Here is a 23,502-nt window from a genome sequence, read left to right as displayed (position 1 = left end):
GTACTTCCTCTGTCAGGCTCTCATTCACTGTCTGTCTGACTTATTACTGTTTTCATTCATTTCAAATACTTCAGTCTGTCATATGTCATCAGCGCAGTGTGGAACAGATTCAGTCCTCTTTATTGACTCCACTTTCCTCATTTTCTTGTTTCACTTCATTCGCCTCAGCACCAGGATGAGATTTCGTGGGAAAAAAAAGTTCTTTAAAAGATATACACTTTCAGTGTTGTCTGATTCAGGTTTTCCACAAACTGAATGGTGACCCGTTGTCCTTTGAGTGAACTGGGGCCATCCTTATCTATTGAGGTATTCTATGGGAGGTTGATTGCCAGAGATTTTGTACAGGCCCATGTAATCCAATTTGTGCCGTTAAAGATGAAGCTCAGATCAAATCAGACTTGGAACTGGGTTTTTTTCAATCTTTGAACTGTCAAACTTTCAAGTGGTTAAAAAAAATAAATGCTGTGCCAGTTTCATCATTAGTTTTACACACGCCACATTATCTTCATCTAATTATATTTCCATATCTCTCCTTGTTTGTCCCTCCTCCTTCTTTTTCTGTCCTCCCCTCCACTCTTGTCTCCTAACTGACCCCCACCTCCTCTCCAACATCCATTTCTCTTCTCTTCTCCTCTTTCTTTCTCTTTCTCGTCTCAACCCTCTTTGTCTCACAGCAGTGATTCTCAGACAGTCGGGTTACTGCAATGAATGGTAACACTATCCATCCAGCCAACACCACAACAGCAGAAGGAGCCCCAGGTGTGGCAGCACCCCCGAGAGGCTGGAGGGAGTTCTGCGAGCTGCATGCCATCGCCGCAGCCCGGCAGCTGGCCGGACACTACCGGAGCTTCGCCAGAGAGCGGCCACAACATGACGTGCTCCCACCTGAGACCTTTTCCAAGCACTTCACCGACCTCTTCCAGCAGCATTTCTGCTGTGAGGTCGACAAAGATGGCAATCCGCTCAGCCACAACACGTCCTCTGCCGCCTTGGGTAGTGCCTCCTCCACAACTCCCCCCCTTCCCTCATCGCAGGGTGTGATCGGTCGATTGCTGATCACATCTTTGTCCGGGGTGCAGGACTACCGGGAGGCGGGCCGACCAAGTGGAGGAGCTGCTCTTTTGACTGCGTCGCCAAAAGTGGAGCCGGTGTTGGTTAGCCGGGACCAGGAGCAGCCTTTGAGATGCGCTGCGGGAAACTCCTTTTCGGGCTCTCACGGTATCTGTGGCGGGTCACTGCTGATCCGTACCCGTAGCAACGAGGAGATCTCTGCCACTGATCATCGTCAGGTGTCTGAACGGTACTCTTCTGACTCCTCGGCCTCCAACCCGGGACACGCTGACGTCACACATTTTTCTGTCAGCCAAATCCAGCAGACCGTACGACGGCTCTTAAAGAAACGGCCCCTCCCCAGCCCCCGCTCATCCCAGGACCTGTCTCCTAGCAACCCCAACCCCACCACCACCGTCAACAATCCTCCAAATAATGGTGACAGAGTGGGTGGGATTTCCTTCGCCAACGAGGAAGTGTCGTCCTTCTCCTCTTCCTCTTGTCTGAACTCTGAAGCCACACCCCCAGCTGCTTCACAACGGCCTACGACTGGAGTAGTCTCTCACTTCCTGGATAGTTTGCGTTGGTTACGTATGAGAAGCATGAGGCAGAGGAGGTCAGAGGTGAACGGCTCCTGTAAGGAGGGCCAACTGAGGTACTTGCTGGTGGATGACACTATCTCCGACTCTCAGCCCCGCTGGCAACGCTGCCGCCTGCTGGTCAGGAGGATCAGAGATGCTCGAGGAGGAGAAGGAGGAGGAGGAGGAGAGGTGTACCAGTTGGAGCTCTATGATCCTCCAAAGGTAGAAACACATCTTCACTCACACATTTTATCTTCGTTATACACGTTTTACTACTTTCTTCCAATCCATCAGTGGCTTTTTAGGATAATTATATTTAAGTTCAGCAAAAATATTTACTATTAGTCACAATTACCACTCCAAACAAAATATGATAACTTAGTGTCTGAAAAAGCTTCAGGACTTTGGTTCCGAAGAAGTTGACTAGTCTTCACACGCATGTAAGTGGATACCAAGATACTGTATGTTGCATTCGTTTATTGATAAAACGCCACTTGGAAATATTCTCACATGAAGCATATTTTTTAAATCTTTAGCATTAGTTTCAGTAACTCTGACTGCATGTGTTACAGAGTGAAAGGATAATATCTCAAGTGTTTGTCAGTATAAATCATACATGGTTCATACGTGTCGTCCCATCTCTGCTGAGAACAAAAGACGAACAAATGTTTGGAGTAAGTGGAGGGTGTGTCTAAGACAACCGTGTTTGGACTGACAATGAAATATATGCCTTGACATCGCAAATTGAAGGAGTCGTCAAACATTTTGGGAAATGATTTACTTTCTTTCTGAAAAGGAGGTGAGATGATTGTCCTTCTGTGAACTTTTTTGCCAGGAAATCAGGAAAAAACCCTTCCGAGAGCCACAGATTGTTTTTGTTAAAGATTGACTGGGTCAAACAAGCAAGATGCCATACTGCTAATTAGTGAGCTTTAAAGATGCTGGAAGGAGTGCTTTTTTTAAGCTGTGGACAAATATTGACTCGCTACTTGTCACAAGTCTTTATGTTGATCTTGTCTATGAATACGTCCTGAATCCTCAATACTTTGTGTGAAGATGTGAGAGTAAGAAAGAAAATACATAAATGTGCTTCCAAAACTGTTGAACTGTTCCTTTAAGGTGAGTCTGTAGGTGAGGCAGGGTTTGACAGTGCAGCAGGGTTAAAGTCAGTCCCATTGTCGAGCCGTGTAACCATGTTTGAATTTATCCAGTTGTGATTTTGTACTTTTAAGCAAAACCAAAAAAATCAGCATACTTTATGATTCCATGTCATTATTGGCATATTTGAGCTGTAACAAGCAGATGTTCAACAGCGCTGCACTGAAGTTTCATAATCAATGTCTGTTCTCAGTACAGAGGATGCCTGCTTTCATAGGATTGTTTGTCTGCAGTTCCTGCAAATGTTTTCTTGACTTCTTCTCAGAACTCTGCTCAGCAGGACTGAAACATTTAACAGCTGGCAGGTTCCTCTTCTTGTGTTTCATATCAGAGATAGGTCTGTTTGTGTCAATAAGATGGAAACCCACAGAAGCTTTTAAAAGGCTGCTTAATGCAAGTCTGCCAAGCAGTGTCACAAACTCTTAAGTTAATGCACACACAAACACAAGTACACACACAAGGCACAAAGTCATTTCCTGTTTCCAGCTGTTTTAGTCACAGGGGTTTTTCCCCTCTCCCTCTTCAAATCATCTCTTTTCTCAGCCCGTGTTTATTTTGTTTTCATAAATGGTATTTTGCTGCATTTGAGAAGCTCCTTTTGGTGCGCAGTTTGCCACATGACAAAACAAGACGAAAGCTGCGCTGCCATTTAGCTTTGCCTTTGTTTTATTGGTGGTTTCCAGCACACCTTTGCCTCCGGTGATTGATTTATTCTTTAACTAACAGTGAGATGATATCAAGCTGAAAATACCACCGTGATATTACTGGTCTAGTCACAGCTTAGTCTATTGAAAACTAATCAGGGCTTCATGTTTGCTTTTGCCTCATGTGCAGAGTTGTAGAGTCACTATTAAAACTCCACCATTTGTTTCACATTGATAATCTTTCCAGATACAGTAAGATATAGTTTGTCCTTTAACATAATTGATAAAGCTGGAGGAAATGGAGTTACTCTTCATATTAGGATCCTTGCTGATTACTGGCACACATTTTTAATATTTGTATACATTAATGTAGCTCTGCATTTACCCTCTGAGTCTTTTTTGTGTTTAATCACATCAAATAATCTGCAACATTCATGTCTTTTTTTGCTCTTTGCTGAGTAGATATGCCTCCTACACTATTTCCTGTTTGTTTGGGGTTTGTTTCAGCCAGTCACAACTCTTCTACTTATGGCTTTATAATAAATACATCCACTTAACAAACAAGATATATGAAATTGTCACATTTAAAGTAAATTTACAGTTTTAAGTTGGAAACAAGATCCATCAGATCGCCTTCTCCTGACTTTGCCTCCTGGCATCTCATCACAGCAGGATGTTTTTTTTCTTTTTCTTTTTTCTAAAATGCTTGCTTGGCTCCCCACATGAGACTTCATGGCATTAAACCCTGCAATATTTCCATATGTGGCCAGCTGCACGGTTGCATGTGCTCGCACACAGTTCCCTCAGATCCCCAAACTAGTAATCAGAACAGCCAGGTTGACAGCTGTCCAAGCTGCTGCCACCTATAAGGTCACTGTAAACACAGTTCAGTCGCTTTAGTGTGTGTGTGTGTGTGTGTGTGTGTGTGTGTGTGTGTGTGTGTGTGTGTGTGTGTGTGTGTGTGTGCACGCACTGCGTGCATGCGTGAAAAATACGTTGCAGGCTGAGGGTGTATGTGTGTTTGTAGTGTTTTATATTTAGCAGCCCTCAACTCCTCAGCCAGCTGCAGCCCTAACCATGTGCGTGAGGTAATTCAGTTGATGATAGAGCCAGAGTTTGTGTGTGTGTGTGTGTGTGTGTGTGTGTGTGTGTGTGTGTGTGTGTGTGTGTGTGTGTGTGTGTGTGTGTGTGTGTGTGTGTGTGTGTGTGTGTGTGTGTGTGTGTGTGTACGTACACACATTCATGCATTTCTTCAGAATGGGAAGGCCTTGGCAGGATTTGCTTGGCTGTTTGCAATGATGCTTTAGTTAGCCAACTGCATCGATGCTCTTAGTATTCTCCCTCTTTTGTGTGTGTGTGTGTGTGTGTGTGTGTGTGTGTGTGTGTGTGTGTGTGTGTGTGTGTGTGTGTGTGTGTGTGTGTGTGTGTGTGTGTGTGTGTGTGTGTGTGTGTGTGTGTAATCTTGGCAGGGCAGATAGTAAAGGCTCTGAGAATGGCCTTAAAAGGAAGTGGCGCTGTGGACTAGCATGCTCACATTTGAACATGCTCAAGAAGAAGCACATGCGCATTCACACCCTAAAAGAAGTCATTTACACCCACCTGTGATGTGTTTGGGTTGCTGTGTTATACATTGTGTTGGTACATTTGATTTTGTGTGGATGTACATTAAGTTAATAATAATAATAATAATCCCAGGGTTATGTTCATGTGTGTATTTTTAATATACGTGTCTTTATGTGTGCGAAACAGAAGTAATGTCAATGAGCTCATTCAGCACGAAAGAGTCAGGCTGCATATAAATAATGCATTCGTGTGACAAAGCAGCAGTCGAGGCGCAGCTGCTGGTTCCTCCGTATGAGCCTGAAAATGTAATGAAACTATGAGCTAATGTCCTGTCAGATTTTGCGCAACACTTCAGATTATCATTGGCTGGTTTTATCAGACAAACTTTCAATCTGTAAGAAATATTGAAAGCAACAGTAAACATGGTTTCCTCTGTGAAAAAGGCAGTCGCCTGCAGGCAAACCCAAACACGAGTCTGTTTTGACCTGCAATTTTACATTTAAAACTGAGGGCGGTTTCGCTTCTGCAGAATATGAAGTTAGCCCACGTTCAGCCCAAAAATAACACGGCATTAAAAAAGTAAGCAGCTGCTTTTGCGTGTTGCTATAGGTGCCTTTTGTAAAGATGAAATAAGAACCACAAGTCCAATTTAAGTGACTGATCTGAATTAAGGGTTTTTCAGATGTCAGCACACAATACAAGATGTTAGATCTCTGTAGAGAAATCCTGGCAGTGATCATGTTGTCTGCTGCCTCACTGATTGCAAAGTAAATAGATCTACAATATTACAAAATATTCTAAATGATCCACAGAAAAATAGTCAAAAAATTGTATTTGCTCATATTTGATTGGCTAACAATGAATTACAATTAATATTGCATCCTTTTTCAGCAAGGTCTCAGATTCAGTGGTAAATCGGACTAAAAGCAACTTCAACCTGCTCAGTTCAGATGAAATAGGAAAAAGAAAGCTCAGCGGGAACTGAAGGTTTGCACCAAACAAGAACTCTTCAGTTTGCAGGAGGACAGAAGTGAAAATACATCAAGAGAAAACAATTGCCATCAAATCTGGCTTTCAAATTGCTCCCATGTATTTTTTGTTTTGTTTTGCAATTTAGGTGTGAATGACAGCGTTAGTCTGGTCCAAACTTTAATGCTGTCAACACATCACAACAATAATCACATTTGAGTCATAAAAACTAAAGACAAAGAACTGAAAGGATGCCATTAAAGTTGTGGCTCAAACTCAAAACAGACTGTGTTACTAAATCAGCAGTTTAAAGTTAGCTGTGAAATGACAGACAGCCTGTGATAGTTTAACGTGTTCGATGAAGAATTAGACTTTAAATTCTCCCACATGATCATCTGCATGTTGTACTCGATGGATTTGTTGTAGAAAATGAGGACAAGATCATGTTCATATGTTTGACTTTTAGTGGCAGTTGTATGAGCAGGTTTTAGATCTGTATGTTGTTTTGCAGATGGGATGACAGAATAACAAAGACAAGTCAATGCAACTCTTGTTTTATTGGAGAAGTGAATCTTGTCATGTCAGCTGAAAAGAGCAGAAGTCTCCATCCTGCCCTCTGTGTTGTCTGAGACTTGAAATTCTTGATCTTATCTCAGACTGGAGTACAACGATGAGGGCAAACTGACACCACGACCCATAATACTCTTCTCTCGGTGTGAAATGAATTCTATTATTTACTCCACACTCCAACAAGATGTAAAGTAAATTCTTTATGCATCTCAGTGTGCGGTTTCCTTTCGCATTTTGGAGTTATGACTTTTACCTTCTTTAGCTGTGACAAACAAAGACGCTGCTCCTTCAACAGCGAGTCCTGCTTTTCCTTTCATCTGACGTTCAGCAGTCAAGGTTTCAGACGAGGTTTAGCGTTGTGCCAGGAAAATCGTGGTATTCCGTCTTCTAGGGCGAGTTCCCACTGACTGCTGCAGTCTCATGGCAGATATGTTTCCTCAGACCTCACGTAGACTTCATCTTAATCACACCCCTTTCATCTCATCTCCTCTCATCTCTTCTCATCTCAGCTGTGTGTGTTTTTTGTGTTTTTGCATGCGTTTGTTCCAGCTCTTCTGACTTTAATGTTTCCCACATGGTTTCATTTCATGCTTGTGTGTACATGTGCCTACACCATGTATCATGTTGCTGTTGGAGTTTGTCCCTCTGTCTGTGTGTGTGTTTGTGCTCTCGCTGTACATTCACACACACGTACACACGCACGCGCACACACACACACACACACACACACAAACACACGTTTTTATGTATGTTGGCATACGGAGTCAAAGCTTTGTCTTTCGCCGTTCAGTCCCATCAGAGAGTCGTGTGATACCTTATCTTGAGCCTTCAGCAAAAAGAATTTGCAGCAACCGGCCTTCTTAGAAAATCAGGAGTTGTACCACATTAAACTGAGTTTTGTAAGTCAAAATGTATTTATACTGTATTTTAGATGTTTATACATCTACGCTGTGTTTTTCTTTCGGTGCACGTTCATGTTTTTCTTTCTCTCTGTGATAGTAAGAGAAGAGTTTGCAACATCAGTGGAAAATAGTTTTCCAACATCCAGACCCTGGTGTCCATCTGTTCTGTGTTACTTCTTGTACTTCAGTCTCTCATATGGCAACATGCAGCGTTAATTTGGCTCTCGTTGCATACCACAATTAAAGCCCTGAACACATGGGCCCCAGTCAGCTGAACGCCAAGCAGAATGAAAGCAACCCAGAGAGACACAGGAAGCACAACGGCAGGAGACATGAGAACGAGAGACAGACAGTTGGACAGAGGAGGACCGACGGAGCAACATGAAGGTGTCTGCCGGTCTGTGGCGGGTTTGATCGTCTGTAGAAGTCTTACAAAATATCCGAGTTCATAAAGACAAATGTTTCTTGGGAACATTTTCTCAGGTTGCACACGTACAAATATATGGGCTCACTTTATTCCAATCTAATCAATTAAAATAGCCAATGCAAATTTTAAAATATCTGCCTGTATGATTTCTGCTGTTAAGTCAGCACTATTGAGGTTAATCAAATTTAGTTTGTGAAGCATTGAAAAATGTCATTTCAAAAGCTAAACATCAGTTTGACTTTCCGGAAACGATGTCCCAGGTCCTAAAGATAATACCCACGATGCTGAACTTTTACTGCAAATATTTCACTGGTAGAAAGTCTTTGTCACACTTCCAATATGCATATCCGGTAATTACATGCTTTTATCATTTATATTTTTCATTGCAACCCGAGGCCTTTAACAACCAAACATTCATAAAACATTCACCAACATTTAAAGAAATAACTTTGGGTGACTTGTCGAAACTCTTTCACTGCAAAATTCAAACCAACCTCAGCTGAAACAATCAATCGAGAATTAAAAATGATTTGGCAACTGTTTTGATAATGCATTTATTGTTTCGTCATTGAAAAGTCTTTCTTTCTCTTTTCACATTATATGACAAGAAAGTGAATATCTTTTGGATTCTTGTTCGGACAGACGAGCTTTTAAGGACCAGTTCGTGCTTTCTGTGTTCAGGCGGATCCGCCCGAGTTTGTCGTCTGTGTGAGACATCTGCTTTTCTGCCCAGAATTTGTGACTGCGTGTACTTTACTAATGCAAGCATGCCATCTGCAGATAGTCCAGGAAGACAACGTTTTAATTTCGAGGAGAAAGCTGTGTGAGGAGATTCTCCAGTTCATTATTAAAAGATCACCAGGACACACAGATGCTGTTAAACTCACGGTAAAACCACTCTCCTTGATTACACCGCCATCACTTTCACGATGGCAGGCCGGCACGTCCACCATTTTGAAGCAATAATGTGCATCACATGCAGCCATGAGAACAGCGGAGTCGGCCTGTTAATAATAGAGGTAGTCGCGGATGGACTTTGAAGGTACTTTGATTTGTACGTGTTTTCCATCGATGGCGTCCAAACAGTGGGAAGGTCCAAATTCTCCAAAATCTTCCCCTTTGTCCGCCCACTGTGCTTCAGACGGGAAGGCAACAAACGCCAGCTTGTGCTGAAGTAAAGTACCAGAGCGACGCAAACCCTGAAATTGTGATATGATTGGAGACAGAAATCATGAATAAGGTTAAAAAAATAATAATAATAATAATTTAAATTAAAAAAAAAAAAAAGCCATTATGCTGGGCTATCAGAAATTATGATTGTGAGAATTTGTGATTCCCCCCCCCCTCACCATTGTCAGACGGTCAATCCTGATGCTAATCATCAAATTAACGTAATACACTTTAGCCCTAATTAAATGAAGGCAGCATGTATTGCCTTCAGTTTGCTGCTTTGTTTCAGTTTCAGACCAGGTGCGTGACCAGCGAACATCCTGGAAGTAACAACCGAATCTGCAGAATTTCCAGGTGGCCGGTCTGCTTGCCGTCATCAGCACAAATTATCTCTTCAGAGACGGTTTCATTTTACATCACAACAGTCGTCGTGTCTCACCCACAAAGTCAAAAGATTTTCTCTTTCCAGGGATCGAGTTTCAAGATACCTAGAAATTATGCCTTGAAAGGACTGATTGAGTCACGTAATGTGCGTGGTTGCACATGCATTCATGAGTATTCACTGAATGTGTGTTGACACATGTAGTGTGAATATTGTGTAACAGATCTATTTGTTTCAACCAGGAAGATAAAGCACGAGACTAGATGTTCTTATGTTTGGTTTTTTTGGTTCATTTAACTGGATTACTTAAATGTTTTTGCCTTTTCTGCCACAAAGGTTCTGCTTTTCAGTTTCTCTCTGCTGGCCTGCTTGAACTTGCCCCCCTCTTCTTAACGTTGCATCACCAGATCGCTATCTTTTATTGCCCACAGAAATCTGAGGGACATTTAGTAGAAAAATTGGGATAGTGAAACCTCAGGGAGCCATTTAGTTGGCTTTAGGTTAGAAAATTCTCTCTGCAAACAACATCTCTGTTTGGTTGGTAGAATAAATGGCGTTATGAAATGTAGTGACGGCCCCCGGTGACTCTGTCCTTTGCTTAAATTTGCCCCGACCTGAATGAAACAGAGGTCTGCAGAGTTGCATGAGATTTTGGATTATCTAAGCAATGTTTGGCACCGCCAAGGAGATCACTGCAGGGTGGGTTATGCAGATATCAGGGCAGATTATTGTTTTCATTTAGTGAAAATAGTGAAAAGCTTTCGCCATAATTTTCCAAAATCCAAGGCGACGTCTTCATGTTTGTTTTGTTCGCCCAATGGTCCAAAACTCAAAGACATTCAATGAGGTAACGGCAGACAGAGAAAGACACCAAACAAAAAGGAGCAAAAAAGACCTTTATTGTGAAGGTGCAGGTTGATTTACTGAAGTGTTATTTGTTTTAACTGCCTCCTTTTTTGCAGCCTTTCCCATTTGGTCTTGGCCTGTAGCCCCAAAGCACTACATTATTTAAAAAAAATGTATTGGGTATTTACTGAGCCAGCAGGATTACATTGCAACAAAATGTAATGGACCTTTATGAAGTTTATAACTTACATTTCTTGTTGCTTTAGAGACGAGTCGATTCAATTTAGTTTTAGTTGTTGGAGTTTTTTTTTTATCCTTTTAATCAATAACAGTAAAGTCAATATTAGAAACCTCGTGAGTGTAACACTGCACAGCTCAACATGCTACAAAGCAGCCTCCAAACTGTCCATAAAGTTGAACATAGTTTCAACAAAACCTGAACACTATAACCTTGGTGAAGTTATGATTTACTGCAGAACTGAATGAACAAATTACTTCTAGCTAGCCGTACATGATACAATGAAACTGGGTGTATTTTTTACACATTTTTAGCATTTGGCTTACTGCTGCTAATTCAAACCCCTGCCATATATGCTAACTAGTATCCACGTCAGATGCACTGAAAACAGCTGACACAGTTACATTACAGTTATGTGGGTCAGTTATCACATGACATCACCTGGAAGTCCTGTGTAGCACTTTCTGAAATCTGTTTCTTTTGCTGCCTTTAAAACTCAGCGGGCCGGATGTAGCGCTAGTGTTGCCATGGTGAGGTGTTGAGTTATGGAGTTCACCGGTGTTGAAAACACAGTCATGGGAAAGTACAGTGAGGTGCTCGGACAAAAGCAGCCCCACAAAATTGCCTGTACAAGTGAGCACAAAGGGAGCATTTGTAATGAAGTGAAAACACTATGAAAGCATGAAATAACAATAATCATTGAGCAAAATCCAGATTAAAAAGATTTGTAGTCTTGGTGATCAGAAACCTGGATCATGCCACAGCATCCCACTTTTTTTTCCCAAAAAAGTGTGGTCACGTTTTTAGTCTCCCTGCTAGTTTCTGTCACCACAATAAAAGGATTTATTTTTCATCAGAATCTGTCATTATCTATTTACCTTGTGATAAACTGCCATGGAAATATATAAAGGCTCTTTTTGTTAGTGGTATAGTGTGTTTTAGTCTGGCAGCTGTCCATAATGTTTCAGCACAGATTTATTTTTGTTTGTAGATAATTTAGCATTTTGCTTCTTGATTAAAGTCCTCACACAGCGTGAAAGTGGGTTTGAGGGATTAGGACTGAGTAGAAAACCAGTGTTTAGTCAGAGTTGTCAGTAATGACTCTTGTCAGGAATATGGTGAGTCATGGAGGGATCCTACCAAGTGAAAACCCACAAATTTCCAAGGAAAGCTCTTTATGAAACTTGAGGCTTCAAAGAAATAAAACCTCGCAGATGTTCCAGACGACATACAGTAGATCACTGGAGCCTTTTCTTTTTCTTCAACTTGTCTCGGCCTATGTGGGCAAACAAAGACTAAAGCATTTCTGACCCTCCTTTTTCCTCATTCTCTCTTCATGTGCTGTGATACAATTTGGCGGTCCATGAATCATATATCTATTATCGGATAGAAAATTTGTTGTGAGCAAAATCCACAAGTTTACATTCGTCTCTGTGAATGTGTGTTTACGTGAACCAGCTTGCCCACGCAGCTCTCAGCAAGAACTGCTGACCTTCACTGGGTATGTATTAGTCACATGGATGGAACACTTGCTATGTTTCAATCCAAACATACCGTTCATTTGAACTAAATGGGCAAAACACACACACACACACACACACACACACACACACACACACACACACACACACACACACACACACACAAATTGAATTGAAACTGAATGGAAACCCACCTAGACTGACATCGGGCTGTGGTGACGATCTGGTCTCTTGACTGACCCTGCTTTTTATGTCTGGCCTATAACATTAAGAGGAAATAATTGTGTGTGTATCACATTTCTTCACAATGGGACTAAACACTCACTTATACCAAAAAGAAAATGGACTATTACAGTTTGCTGCAGCGGGCAACTTTTCACATCTTTGGTCATTTTAGTTTGTATTTGTTTGTATCGTATCTAAACAGAGGCAGAAAGCGTATTTCACATACTGAGTGGAAAACGCCTCTCGGTGTTGAAAATGCACGCGTATTTGCTTGTGTGTGTTTCAGTGTGACAGAAATCTAGAGAAACATCTAAAGGAAGTAGAGTGGTTAGAGTCATGTGGTCAAGATGTTTGTCAGATCTCTTGCTCTGTCTCTTTCTAGTTCTCTGTCTTCTCCTGCAGAAGGGGTTGCCATGCTCTGTTTGTGTGCGTCACTGCCGACATTAATCAAAGCTCGATATATGTCGGTCATCACACGCACCTTAAATGTGTGGTTTTTTGCCTCCCGTCATAACCTCTTTGACGGCCTTGTGTGTGTGTTTGTGTGTTTGTGTGTTTGTGTTTGTGTGTGTGTGTGTTTGTGTGTGTGTGGCGCACATGACCTTGCCGAGTAGCGTGTGGAAAGCCCCCAAGCTGTGCAGCCACCTCACCCAGCAGTTCTCTCCTGGCCTCTTTTGTTCTTATTCATCTGCGCCCATAAACACCGACACGTACACACTCTCACGCCTGCAAACACTACCGTGTTACCAAGTGAGCACAAGTGCATTAAGATTAGAGAGACTGTGGCTCAGATGGTGCACTGGAAGGTCGTCGGTTCGATCCCCGGCTCCTCCTTGTCCACATGCCTGCGTGTCATTGGGCAAGACACTGAACCCTAAGTTGCTCCGGGTGGCGTACCATCGGTGTGTGAGTGTGCTCCTCACTTTGGCTCTGACGAGACGCCACGCAGTAAGAAATGCTGACGCCTCGAAATTCATCTGATGTGTCTTTGCGTCGACTTGAGTCACCTGAAAAATGTTCATGCAGTGCAAGCGTGAACAAACAAGAGAAATATGACTTTCTTTTGTTTGCTGACTACCTCCACAGTGCTGTCACTGAACTCCTCATTCAGACAGGAGGGGGTCAAAGGTCACATCTTACCCGTTCTGTGATTCCTCTTCTTTTTCCTGCGGTGCAGTGAGAACAACGGAGCACATTTCTGCACGAACACTGTTTGTTTACTGCTCTTGTCTGCATGGAAATACCGTGATTAGCTTTACCAAAGCTATATTGCTGCTACGTCAGCAGAGACTGATCACCTCTGCTGATGTGTAGCAGCGCAGGTTGAATATGTTGACCAGGGGATCCAGTTTATTAGGAACACCAAGTTAAAACTGATGTTGTCCAAATTTAACAGTCCTGTGATAAATCGTCCTGCATCATAAAACAACATCCTCCAAAATGATCATCTCTCTGAAACTGTTCAGTCAAAAACGGAACTATCATCAAGAGGGAGGATTTACTGCAGCGCTTTCAGAGGATGGCAACTCTTGTTGGACCGCGTCTGTTTTTGCTCAGTGTAAACTGGAATGTATTTTATATTGATATTTCGCACACTCGTGTGGGTTTGAGGGTCTTCATATGCTAATGATTCAGGTCAGCTCTGCTCTTAAATCATTTCTTATTTATAAAATGCCTCAAGGCTGCAAACAAACTCCCTGTGACTAGGTTTTCTGTTTGTTTGTTCATTTTGTGTGCAGATTCATCTTTACACTTGTTCTTCTGTCAGTGCTCGCACTTATCGTACACATTAGTTGCTGTATGTTTTTAAATCTCCACGTCAGCGACAGCCATGATGCTTTTGGTTTGTCTGTCCGTCCCATTTTTGTGAACGCTGTGTCTCAGTAACGTCTAGAGAAGATGTCTTTAAACCGGTTCACTTGTACTTAGGGATGAACAGATTACATTTGGATGGTCAAAGGTCACCGTGACCTCATAAAACACATCTGTGGCTATAAATCAAGAATGCATACACCAACTTTGACAACATTTCACACAAATGTCTAAGGATAAAAAAAAAAAAAAAGGTCAACTTTTCTGTGACAGTAAAAATGTTCTGCAAAACACGTTTCTGTTCATATTGAACACCAGAACTCGGGAACAGAAAGGGAGTTAGTGACCATATTTCACATCTGATCGTATACTGAATTGCTGACACTAATATTTGGTGTCCACATTGAAACTGCGTCTTTATTTGGATCTTCTGTGCTGTCGGGTTGAAGATGCGTGTGATGCCTCCACGTTTTACAGTTTGTAGCTCCATCCATATTTCTATTCTGCAGATAATTGTATTTTTTTACCGGATTATCCATCATACTTTAATTATGAAGTATCAACAAGGCTGTAAAAAAAACAAAAAAAAAAACATTGAACACTGCAGAAACAGTACATCTCTTTATATCTAGTGCTTTATTCTTTCATCCCCTCGTTACTTCACACTTTTCTACTCGGCTTTATCCTAAGTCACGTCTCTAACCCTGCACCCTCCTCTTAAGTCTGGTTTCCCTTAAAGGGCCAAACACAACTGGCACTTATTTATTATGTGCTTTTCAATTTCACCTCAAGAAATCGGAGACTTTTTATCGTCTTGCCAGTGAGGATATTCTCAATTGTGCCGTTTGCGCCTGTGTTATAAACATTTAGAGGTGTCTCTGATCCCTGCATGTCCCCAGTGATTAGTGTCGCTAATGTCAGAGTTATAAAGTTGGGTGCGTTGCGATTGTTAAGAAATTCTAACAAAAGCAAAGAGGCAGAGCAGGAAGCGAGTGAAGACCGGACTCTAGGGTAAGAAAAATGCTGGGTAAAAATAGTTTTACTAGTCTTTTCCACATGTGCACAGTTACTGGACACACAAACACACCCTTAACTGACCATCACACACACACACACACACAAACACAAACACACAAACACACACTCCCATAACTGACACATGCCAAGACGTGGATTAGTCGCACACGTGTAAGATCCCACACAGAGACGCACACATGCGAGCAATTTTCCATCCACTGCTGAGTGAATGTTGTGCCAATGTCTCAAACATTTGTCCATATTTCATGCTACGAACTGAAAGAAGCAGACACACGTTGCGCGTCTCGTGGGCATTCGAAGCTGTACGGCAGCAGAGATTCCGCGTGCTTTGTGGCTTGTGCCACTGCATTCTTTTTTTGTTGTTGTTGCAAAGAGAACGATTTTTCAACATTATTTATCGCGGATTTCTTAACTGACGAACCCGTATCATGCGAGTTTGAAAACATTTTTGCAAGATTGTGGTCACTCATATGAAAACCGTATCAGTTAAAGTACGTGGAATACTGTATCTGCTGCACGTGAAAACGCCGCTCGTGTGTACGCGTGCACCGACTCGCGCTCTGCTCACCACTACACACAATCACATGATCTATTTTCTGTTTCCCTGCACGCCGGTCTGCTTCTGCAGGTTGTTTTTCATCATATTTCAGTACGAGAGGAAGGTTTTACACTCGTCACGACATTGTGACTTACTTGGTAGAATTTATCTGGGGTGAGTTGTGTTTTACAAAATCACCGATTTAATGATTTGAATGGAAAAAATAATCCCACTGGAATAGTAGTCAGGGCCAAAAATCTGGTGACGTATGGTCATTCATTGCACGAGACATTTCTCCAGAGTTAAAAAAAGAAGATATTTCTATTTTTAAATATATAATATAAAATATAATAATATAATATTAATTATAATCTAAATAAAATATATCATATAATATATATATATATATATATATATAATATATATTTTAGATATATATATATATATATATAATAATATAATATTAATTATAATCTAAATAAAATATATCATATAATATATACATACATATATATATATATATATGTGTATATACATACATATATATATGTGTATATATATATTTTAGTTTTTATATTTGATAGTGACAGTGAGGAGGTAACAGGAAATGAGACGAGAGAGAGGAAGCTCCGAGTGGGACTCAAATTAGGGACATTGTGACCGTGAGAACACGACCACTCGGCTACCAAGACACCCTGAAAATGACTGTATCTCACGCAGAGACACTGTCTTACAATTATTAGGATCACAGCGTTCACTTGTGTGATCGATACAGTGGTGGCATTATACAGTGTTGTGGTCCTAAATTATTTAATTGCCAAAAGAAAATTTCTTTCTAAAAAATTTAAAAAAAAAAATAACACCGTTTTTCCAGTGAGCCAAAGTTATTCACAGACCTCGCTTTCAGTAGTTCTCATCAGGACTATTTATTTTCTGGAAAGCAGTCCCAATAATAACAGTTCACATTTCCAGGCATGCATCACAGGCTGAGTTTTCTGGTTAAAAACTTAGAGTACTCGAACTTATCGAACTTGAATGGTGTCGTAAAATTTTTGAACATATTTTCACGACTGGAAGCTTTTGAGATTTCCGACTGGAAACGTGTTTGTCAGAGTTGATCTGTGTTTATTAAGTCAGAATTTCAGATAAAATACATTTGAAATCGTTTTCATTTAAAGTTTACTGTCGTATCTCGGTAGTTATCTTCAGAGGAAAGATGCTGAATGTTTTTCTTCTTCTTTTTTTTTTCACTGACTTATTTTTTTCTGCTCTGTCAGGTTTGTTAATTTATCTTTTCTTGTGTGCAAAACCACTACTAGTGAATTTACAAGGAACTGTGCTCACTTCTGTGAATCTTGAGTGCGCTGTCTTACCTTCATATTTGGCTTGTATATCAGTATTTCTGAGAAGTATACAAAGAGGGCAGCGCAATGAAGTGACACATTTATTCATTGTCTCTGACAGCTTCTGACAGGTTTCCAAGAACACAGTCATCTCTATCAGTATTGGTAACCCCACAACTACTGTGTGTGTGTGTGTGTGTCTTTGCGTTTCCCACTTCCTCCATGATGCCACAAATAGAGCTGATTATGAATGCAATCAGTTCCAATGATCTCCTACTCCACCATGTACACTGATCATATACTTGTGTGTGCAGAGGTGACTGTCGAAGTTTTTCTCAGTGACGGGATGTTTTTAAAATATTTTAAGCAATAAAAGAGTTGATCTGAAAAAAAAAAATGCATAAACTAAACCTAAAACCCTCTAATTTTACATTTAATGTATTAACGCAACTATTTTTAAGGTATTGGCCAAAACCCAAAGTTGAGGTGAGTTGATTTCAGAGAGGTTTCCATTTTCATATATTTGTAATGTGGTACTTTGTGATCACAGCTGCTTCTTGTGGACGCAATCCTCAGCAGGACATTAAACTTTTTTTTATTAGCATGTTTTGGATTCTCTTTTCTAAAACAAATACTACTTTTAAAAAAAATTGACAGAGACTCCAGCACAAAAGGGGTAAAACTGGAGAGAGCAGGTATCACAGAGTCTATTTCTGTCCCTCCAGCTATGGAGGAAGACCTCAGGAGAGTTTAATCTCCTGCACAAGCAACAGTTGGTGGACTCTGGCAGACTGGACGGGTGAAAACAATGCCAGCTGCTGCAGATCACCATCAGCTGCAGCTGTACATGTTTTAGAAACGCATTAAAAAAAAAAAAGGAGCACATTCTTCTTGACAAACATAGCAGGAATTTGTCTTCAGTAGCCACGATCCAGGCAGAGCTGTAAACCGTTCACCTCAACCTGATTATAAAAAGAGTCCGGGAACATGGACGGGTTTAAAACTGTCCCCACACTGACACATGGAGCAGTGATCAATGTAAAGGTTGAAGCCCAGAAACCTGTTTTCAAATTTGCAGATCACGTGCTTCATATTTGTCTCAATTTTACCGATTTATTTCAACAGTCTGTTTACATTTGCAGATTTTTCTTTCCCGAACATTTTCCACCCCAGCAAAGTGCAAAACCTTTTTGAGTAATATTTTGAATTTCAACTGTTTCCACAGATAAAATCTGCATTAAACACGAGGACAGGAATTGGGTGCACTTGAGCGTCGACTGTTCGAGTGACATATCCTAAAAACTACAGTTCCCTGCTGCTGTTGAGGAAATTGTTTAAGCTTGCTTAAACTTGAGTGAGCCAGGCATCAAGTATTTACAGGCAAACGAACACAAAGCTCGGATGTATGGCGCGATAAGGACACTGCAACCTTCCTCAAAGTACTAAATTAAACAAACATGTCATTTTCACATTGTTTTCATTCATTTGACCTTCGATCTTCATCATCTTGCTGCACGCTCGTCTTCAGCAAATGTTTCGCAAATAGAAATTTTGCTGCACCAACTGCAAGTGAACGGAGGTTCATTTTCTTTTGCTGATTCACTGGAATTGTGGTTAGAATTTGCAGCTAAATTTGGATGGAAACTTGACCCGTGTAGTTTGATGATTGTTTTTTAAACATTAAGGGCAACAGTGGAGCTCTGTGGTTTAGAAAAATAAGCCGTATGAGGCTTTGGCTTCACAAATGTTACTTGTTAGCGAGACCATTTCACTGCTCTTTTGGGTCTTTGCAAGGGATTCATTGACAATAAGTACAGATATGATGTCACCAGGCCTGTCCTCTTAGTATGCAGCAAAAAGAAATGCATCAGTGATCCGGACCTGAAACCAGGGGAAGTACAGACAGATGTGTTGGTTACTGTGTACGAGGTCATGTCCCCTCCTGGTGGGTGGTGCTCTACTCTAAGTCTTTAAAGTTTGTGTGTTTGTCTGTGTGTGTGTGTTAGATAACTGTGCATACACATTCTCCAAAATCTCTCCGGAGACCAGTTTGGTGACCCTGCAGAGTCTAAGGTTACGGGCACGCACACGCACACACACACACTACCACGCACACGCGTGCACCCCGGACGCCGTTGGCTACAGTGACCCTCGGAGGGATAGAGAAATGTTGAGTGTCAGTCAGTTGCCGTGGCAACGGCCTTGAGAAAGGGACCCTGGGAAGATCATTTTGGACTCCAAACATCCTGTGTGTCACCCGTGTGTGGGTGTGTGCACTCAAACTGTAGATGGGCTTGTGACTGTGGGTGAGAGGTTGCATGGTTGCATCTGTCGCCGCGTCTCTGTTTACGTGCTGCTTTCATCAACTGTTTGCTGCTCTGCGTACATCTGTGAGGCATTAGTGCCTGAAATGTTTTCTGTTTGGATTTTATACATTGTTTTCTAATAAGTTTATTCAGCAGGGACAATAATCATTCATTAAGTTTTAGTGGCCGAGAAAAAGAAGAAGAAGAAAAAAGTCTTTAGTAGCACAGTATAATGAATGTCATTCATTTGGCACTATTTCAAAATATTTTATTAATTTCATTATTATTAATAAAATGTATCTGTTTATTGCTTGTTTAGTTTACAAAATGTGAAAGAATTGTGAAGTACGTCCATCATTCTACATTCAAAATCGAAATATCTTCAGGATGTTAGACCGTGCTGTGTTGCATATCGGTGCTTCATATTTACAATACGTGTGTGTGTGTGTGTGTGTGTGTGTGTGTGTGTGTGTGTGTGTGTGTGTGTGTGTGTGTGTGTGTGTGTGTGTGTGTGTGTGTGTGTGTGTGTGTGTGTGTGTGTGTGTGTGTGTGTGTGTGTGTTCAAAGTTGAAACGTAGTAGTGAAAGTTGAGTCAATGTGAAATGAACGAGGAGTGAAAACTGAAAGGACACTGAGGGGTGATAGTACTGTGACGGATCACCATCAGCTTAATATTTCGCAGAGTTGATGCTGATGATGTCTGCGGATATTTTTAGTATATAATAATCTGTTGTAAGGTGTTCCAATAGGGCTGCAACAAACATGTATTTTTTTATGTAGGGAGAAATCCAGATATGTCAATAAAATATGACATAAACATCATATGGCTTCAGTGAACAAACTGATTTGGAGAAAGTATCTCTAAATTTAAAACTTCATAAAGCACAAAAGTCCGAATTGAATTCAAATTCAGTTCAGATCTGATCACGGAGCCGTCTAATTGGTCCCCAACTCATTCTGCAGAATGACAACAGCCCAGACAGGTCGTCAACACACAGCAACGTACGGCTACTGTTTTAAATAAAACCCAAATGTATTCCATGTGAACGGGCCCGCAGTCATGAAACCAAAAGAAAAGACTAACGCGGCGTTGTGTTTGTTCTTCTCCACGATGTGCTGCCGGTAGTAAAAAATTTTAAAAAAAACAACTCTCTTTTCAATCAGCTGTCAGATCACTTTAATAATCATCCAGTGATCGATGCCCTGTACCGGCTTGTTTGTTCTGTGACGGGTTTAATGTGGTAAATCCCTTTTGAAGTAGGTTTCCACTCACTCAGGTCGATGCGTAAATAATTCACAGAGGGCAACATTTTGACACAACGTCCTTGTGTTTGTTCCCTGAAAGAGATAATTGAATGTCAAAACGATGTCCTGTTATTGATACACTGGGAGCACGCGACGACCTTGTGTGGAGACGTGCCGTCGCTTCGTCCTCTGCTGCGGGGTGAGGAGGAGGAGGAGGAGGAGGAGGAGGAGGGCAAAGACTGGAGGTCTGCAGGCAAACCATGCAGTGAGCTGTTGAGACGAAGAGGAGCGGTAATTTAAGACGTGAATGAAAAGCTTCCCCGAGGGGCTCGCTCCGTGTTTACAGACTCATTACGCACGCTGTTGTCTCTGGTTACGTGCCGACTTGTCTGCATCTGTCCCTCTTGCATGTGGAGGACGTTCGTACCGGGCTGTCGTTGGCGAGGACGTGTTGCGTTGGCTTTGGTTTTTGGCTTCAGTGACGAATGAAGAAAACGGTGCAGTTGCACCTACAAACACACTTTTAACTTTTGACATTTTCATACGGGACGAGGGAGGTTTTTAAACAACGTGGTCGCATCTCGGTAATAAGCCCTCCCTCCTTCCTACATCTTTGCAAGACATCATTTCGCATCCCTTATTTGTTTTTTTTGCATCTTGTTTTTCATCTATTTGAGGCCGTTTCACATCTCTTTACCGCCACTGAGCCCTTTATTTTGTCGTTTGTATCTATTTTAGTTCTTTTGCATCATTATTTATCGTCGATTTGTTTCTGTTTGTGTCTCTCTCTGATCATTTTGCATCTATTTGTGGGTTTTTCTTTTTGAGCATCTTTTGACCAGTTGTGTGTCTGTTTGTGGTCATGTTATATCTCTTTCAGGTTGATTGTTTGATCCTCAACAACAAATGTCAACAGTTGCTTCATACAGAAGTTTGATCGGCCTTCAGCTTGTGGACTCATTCGGTTATTAATCCAAGTTATGTCAAGCCCACTATGTACCATTGTTCACTCCCCTCGGGGATTAATAAAGTATAATAAAGTATATACCTACCTACCTACCTACTCTGGGCAAAAAGGGCAAAGTCCTGTCTCTCTGTGTGTGTGTGTGTGTGTGTGTGTGTGTGTGTGTGTGTGTGTGTGTGTGTGTGTGTGTGTGGGCTTTCTCTCTCTCTCGCTCTCTCTCTCTCCCCCTCGCTCTCTCTCCCTCTCTTTCTCTCTCTCCCTCGCTCTCTCTCTCTCTTTCTCCCCCTCTCCCTCTCCCTCTCCCTCGCTCCCCCCTCTCTCCCTCTCTCTCCCTCGCTCTCTCTCTCCCTCGCTCTCTCTCCCTCTTTTTCTCTCTCTCCCTCGCTCTCTCTCTCTTTCTCCCCCTCTCTCTCTCTCTCTCGCTCCCCCCCTCTCTCTCTCTCTCTCTCTCTCTCTTGTTACAGACTACAATTTGCAGTAATAGGAAATGTGCTGTGAGCCAGAATTTGCTCCCCTGATGAAGTTGATTCACAGAAATCAGGCCTGTTATGTTGCTCAACCAGTCAGACATCTGCTGTACGCCTTCTTTTTTTTTTTCTTCCCTCCACAGACACACATGGTTCCTCAAAGATGCTCCTCGTCAGAAACTCATTCACGTTCTCACTAAAAATCCTCTCAATGACTCACCCAGCCCAAAAGCTCACCACCACACAGAGCGAGAGTAGAGTAGCACGTCTCATTCGCTGTTGCACATCCGCTGTAAACTCTTGTCAGGTTGCCACTGCGATTGATCTGTTCTTGCTTCATTGATTATTTGTCTGGCCTGCAAAATGTTAGAAAACACTAAAAGATGTCCTTGACATCGCGACTGCTTCATAAGTCTGGTTTTGTCTGGCCGCAGTGTTTTGGACTGCAGACCAAAGCTGAAATATATTCTTTTCAATATGATATAAAACAGAAAAAAGCAGGAAGTTGACACTGAATAATGTTTAACTATGATCTTATTTTCTCTTTTATGGACTGAATAAATAGGCAGAGTAACTGTCAGAGTCATATGATAACTTTTCTACAGGTGGGTGCAGATGCCGAGCCCAGATGTCGGTCTCTTTGATCTGAGAGAACTCCAAATGATCTATGATGTTGTTTTGTAGCTGCTGAATGTGTCAATAAGAAAGTGTTGGTTATCAAGATCGACATATCAACTTAAAAGGTGATGATATAGTCGTGTTTGCTTCACCACTTGTGTCCACTGCCCCCTACCGGCCAAACAAAATGAGTTATTGCAGGTTTAAAGACTATTTAGTGCAGAGTTGTTGTGGGACTTTTGATTATGTCACGAGATCTTCATCATCGAATGGAGTTTGTCCAGTTTTTGTGGAGTTGAGGATGTTCGACAATCCTTTTGTCTACATGAGCACTCGTTCATGTCAGCTCAAAACATTTAAAGTTAATTCATAATAAAACTAGATGAAGACCATTTCATCTTATCCAAAGTTAAAAAATTCTTATTTTGTCACAAATTTAATTTAATTTAATTTAATTTAACTTAATGATTCGTTTTTAAATAACTTGGTTGCCAGTTCATTACCAACCAACAAGATTATCTTTGCATATGTTTTTTTTTTCTCCTTTCCTTTTAGAACATATTGATTAGATCTTTCTCGCTCTAACTATCTCGATCTTTTTGCAGAGGAAAGTCATAAGAAAACACGAACGTTTTAACCTGAATCTGAAGGCCGAGCAGGTTCCTCTGAACACACCTGGACTGAAATTCTGCGACTTGGCATGAGTTTACTTTTCGTCAGTTGTTCATTCACTGACTCAGTTCTCACTAAATGAGTCACATCCCTCTCCGCTCTGCGTCATTCTATCTCGTATTGATAAAATTAGTCTGTGGTTGAAACGCAGCAAAATAAGAGTGACAGGGAGGAGGGGGGGGAGAGGGGGTGTAAATCTATTCTTCTGATGTGTGTGCTCCTGTCTGTTTTCATGTGTGTGAGATTAACATAGACATTCCTCAGGCTCACACACTGTCACATAGACTCAAACT

At 41.4% G+C, this 23,502-nt stretch overlaps 1 protein-coding gene across 3 annotated transcripts in view; it reads left to right on the top strand.

Moving 5' to 3' along the window:
• sh2b3 (SH2B adaptor protein 3) overlaps nt 1–23,502 on the top strand; it is a 49,376-nt gene that overhangs the window by 13,864 nt on the left and 12,010 nt on the right. For 2 of the 3 annotated variants that reach the window (XM_069707740.1, XM_069707738.1), the window contains exon 2: nt 675–1,853. In XM_069707740.1, coding sequence (XP_069563841.1) covers nt 705–1,853 — 1,149 coding nt within the window. In that variant the 5' untranslated portion in view covers nt 675–704. The remainder of the gene's footprint in view (nt 1–674; nt 1,854–23,502) is intronic. The other variant, XM_069707739.1, reaches the window with a different exon arrangement.

This window comes from Brachyistius frenatus, unplaced genomic scaffold (assembly GCF_029030835.1).
Source record: "Brachyistius frenatus isolate BFR_SWC_R1_liver_20210118 unplaced genomic scaffold, ASM2903083v1 Contig_72, whole genome shotgun sequence".
Taxonomy (NCBI): domain Eukaryota; kingdom Metazoa; phylum Chordata; class Actinopteri; family Embiotocidae; genus Brachyistius; species Brachyistius frenatus.
This window is presented reverse-complemented; position numbering and strand designations above follow the sequence as displayed.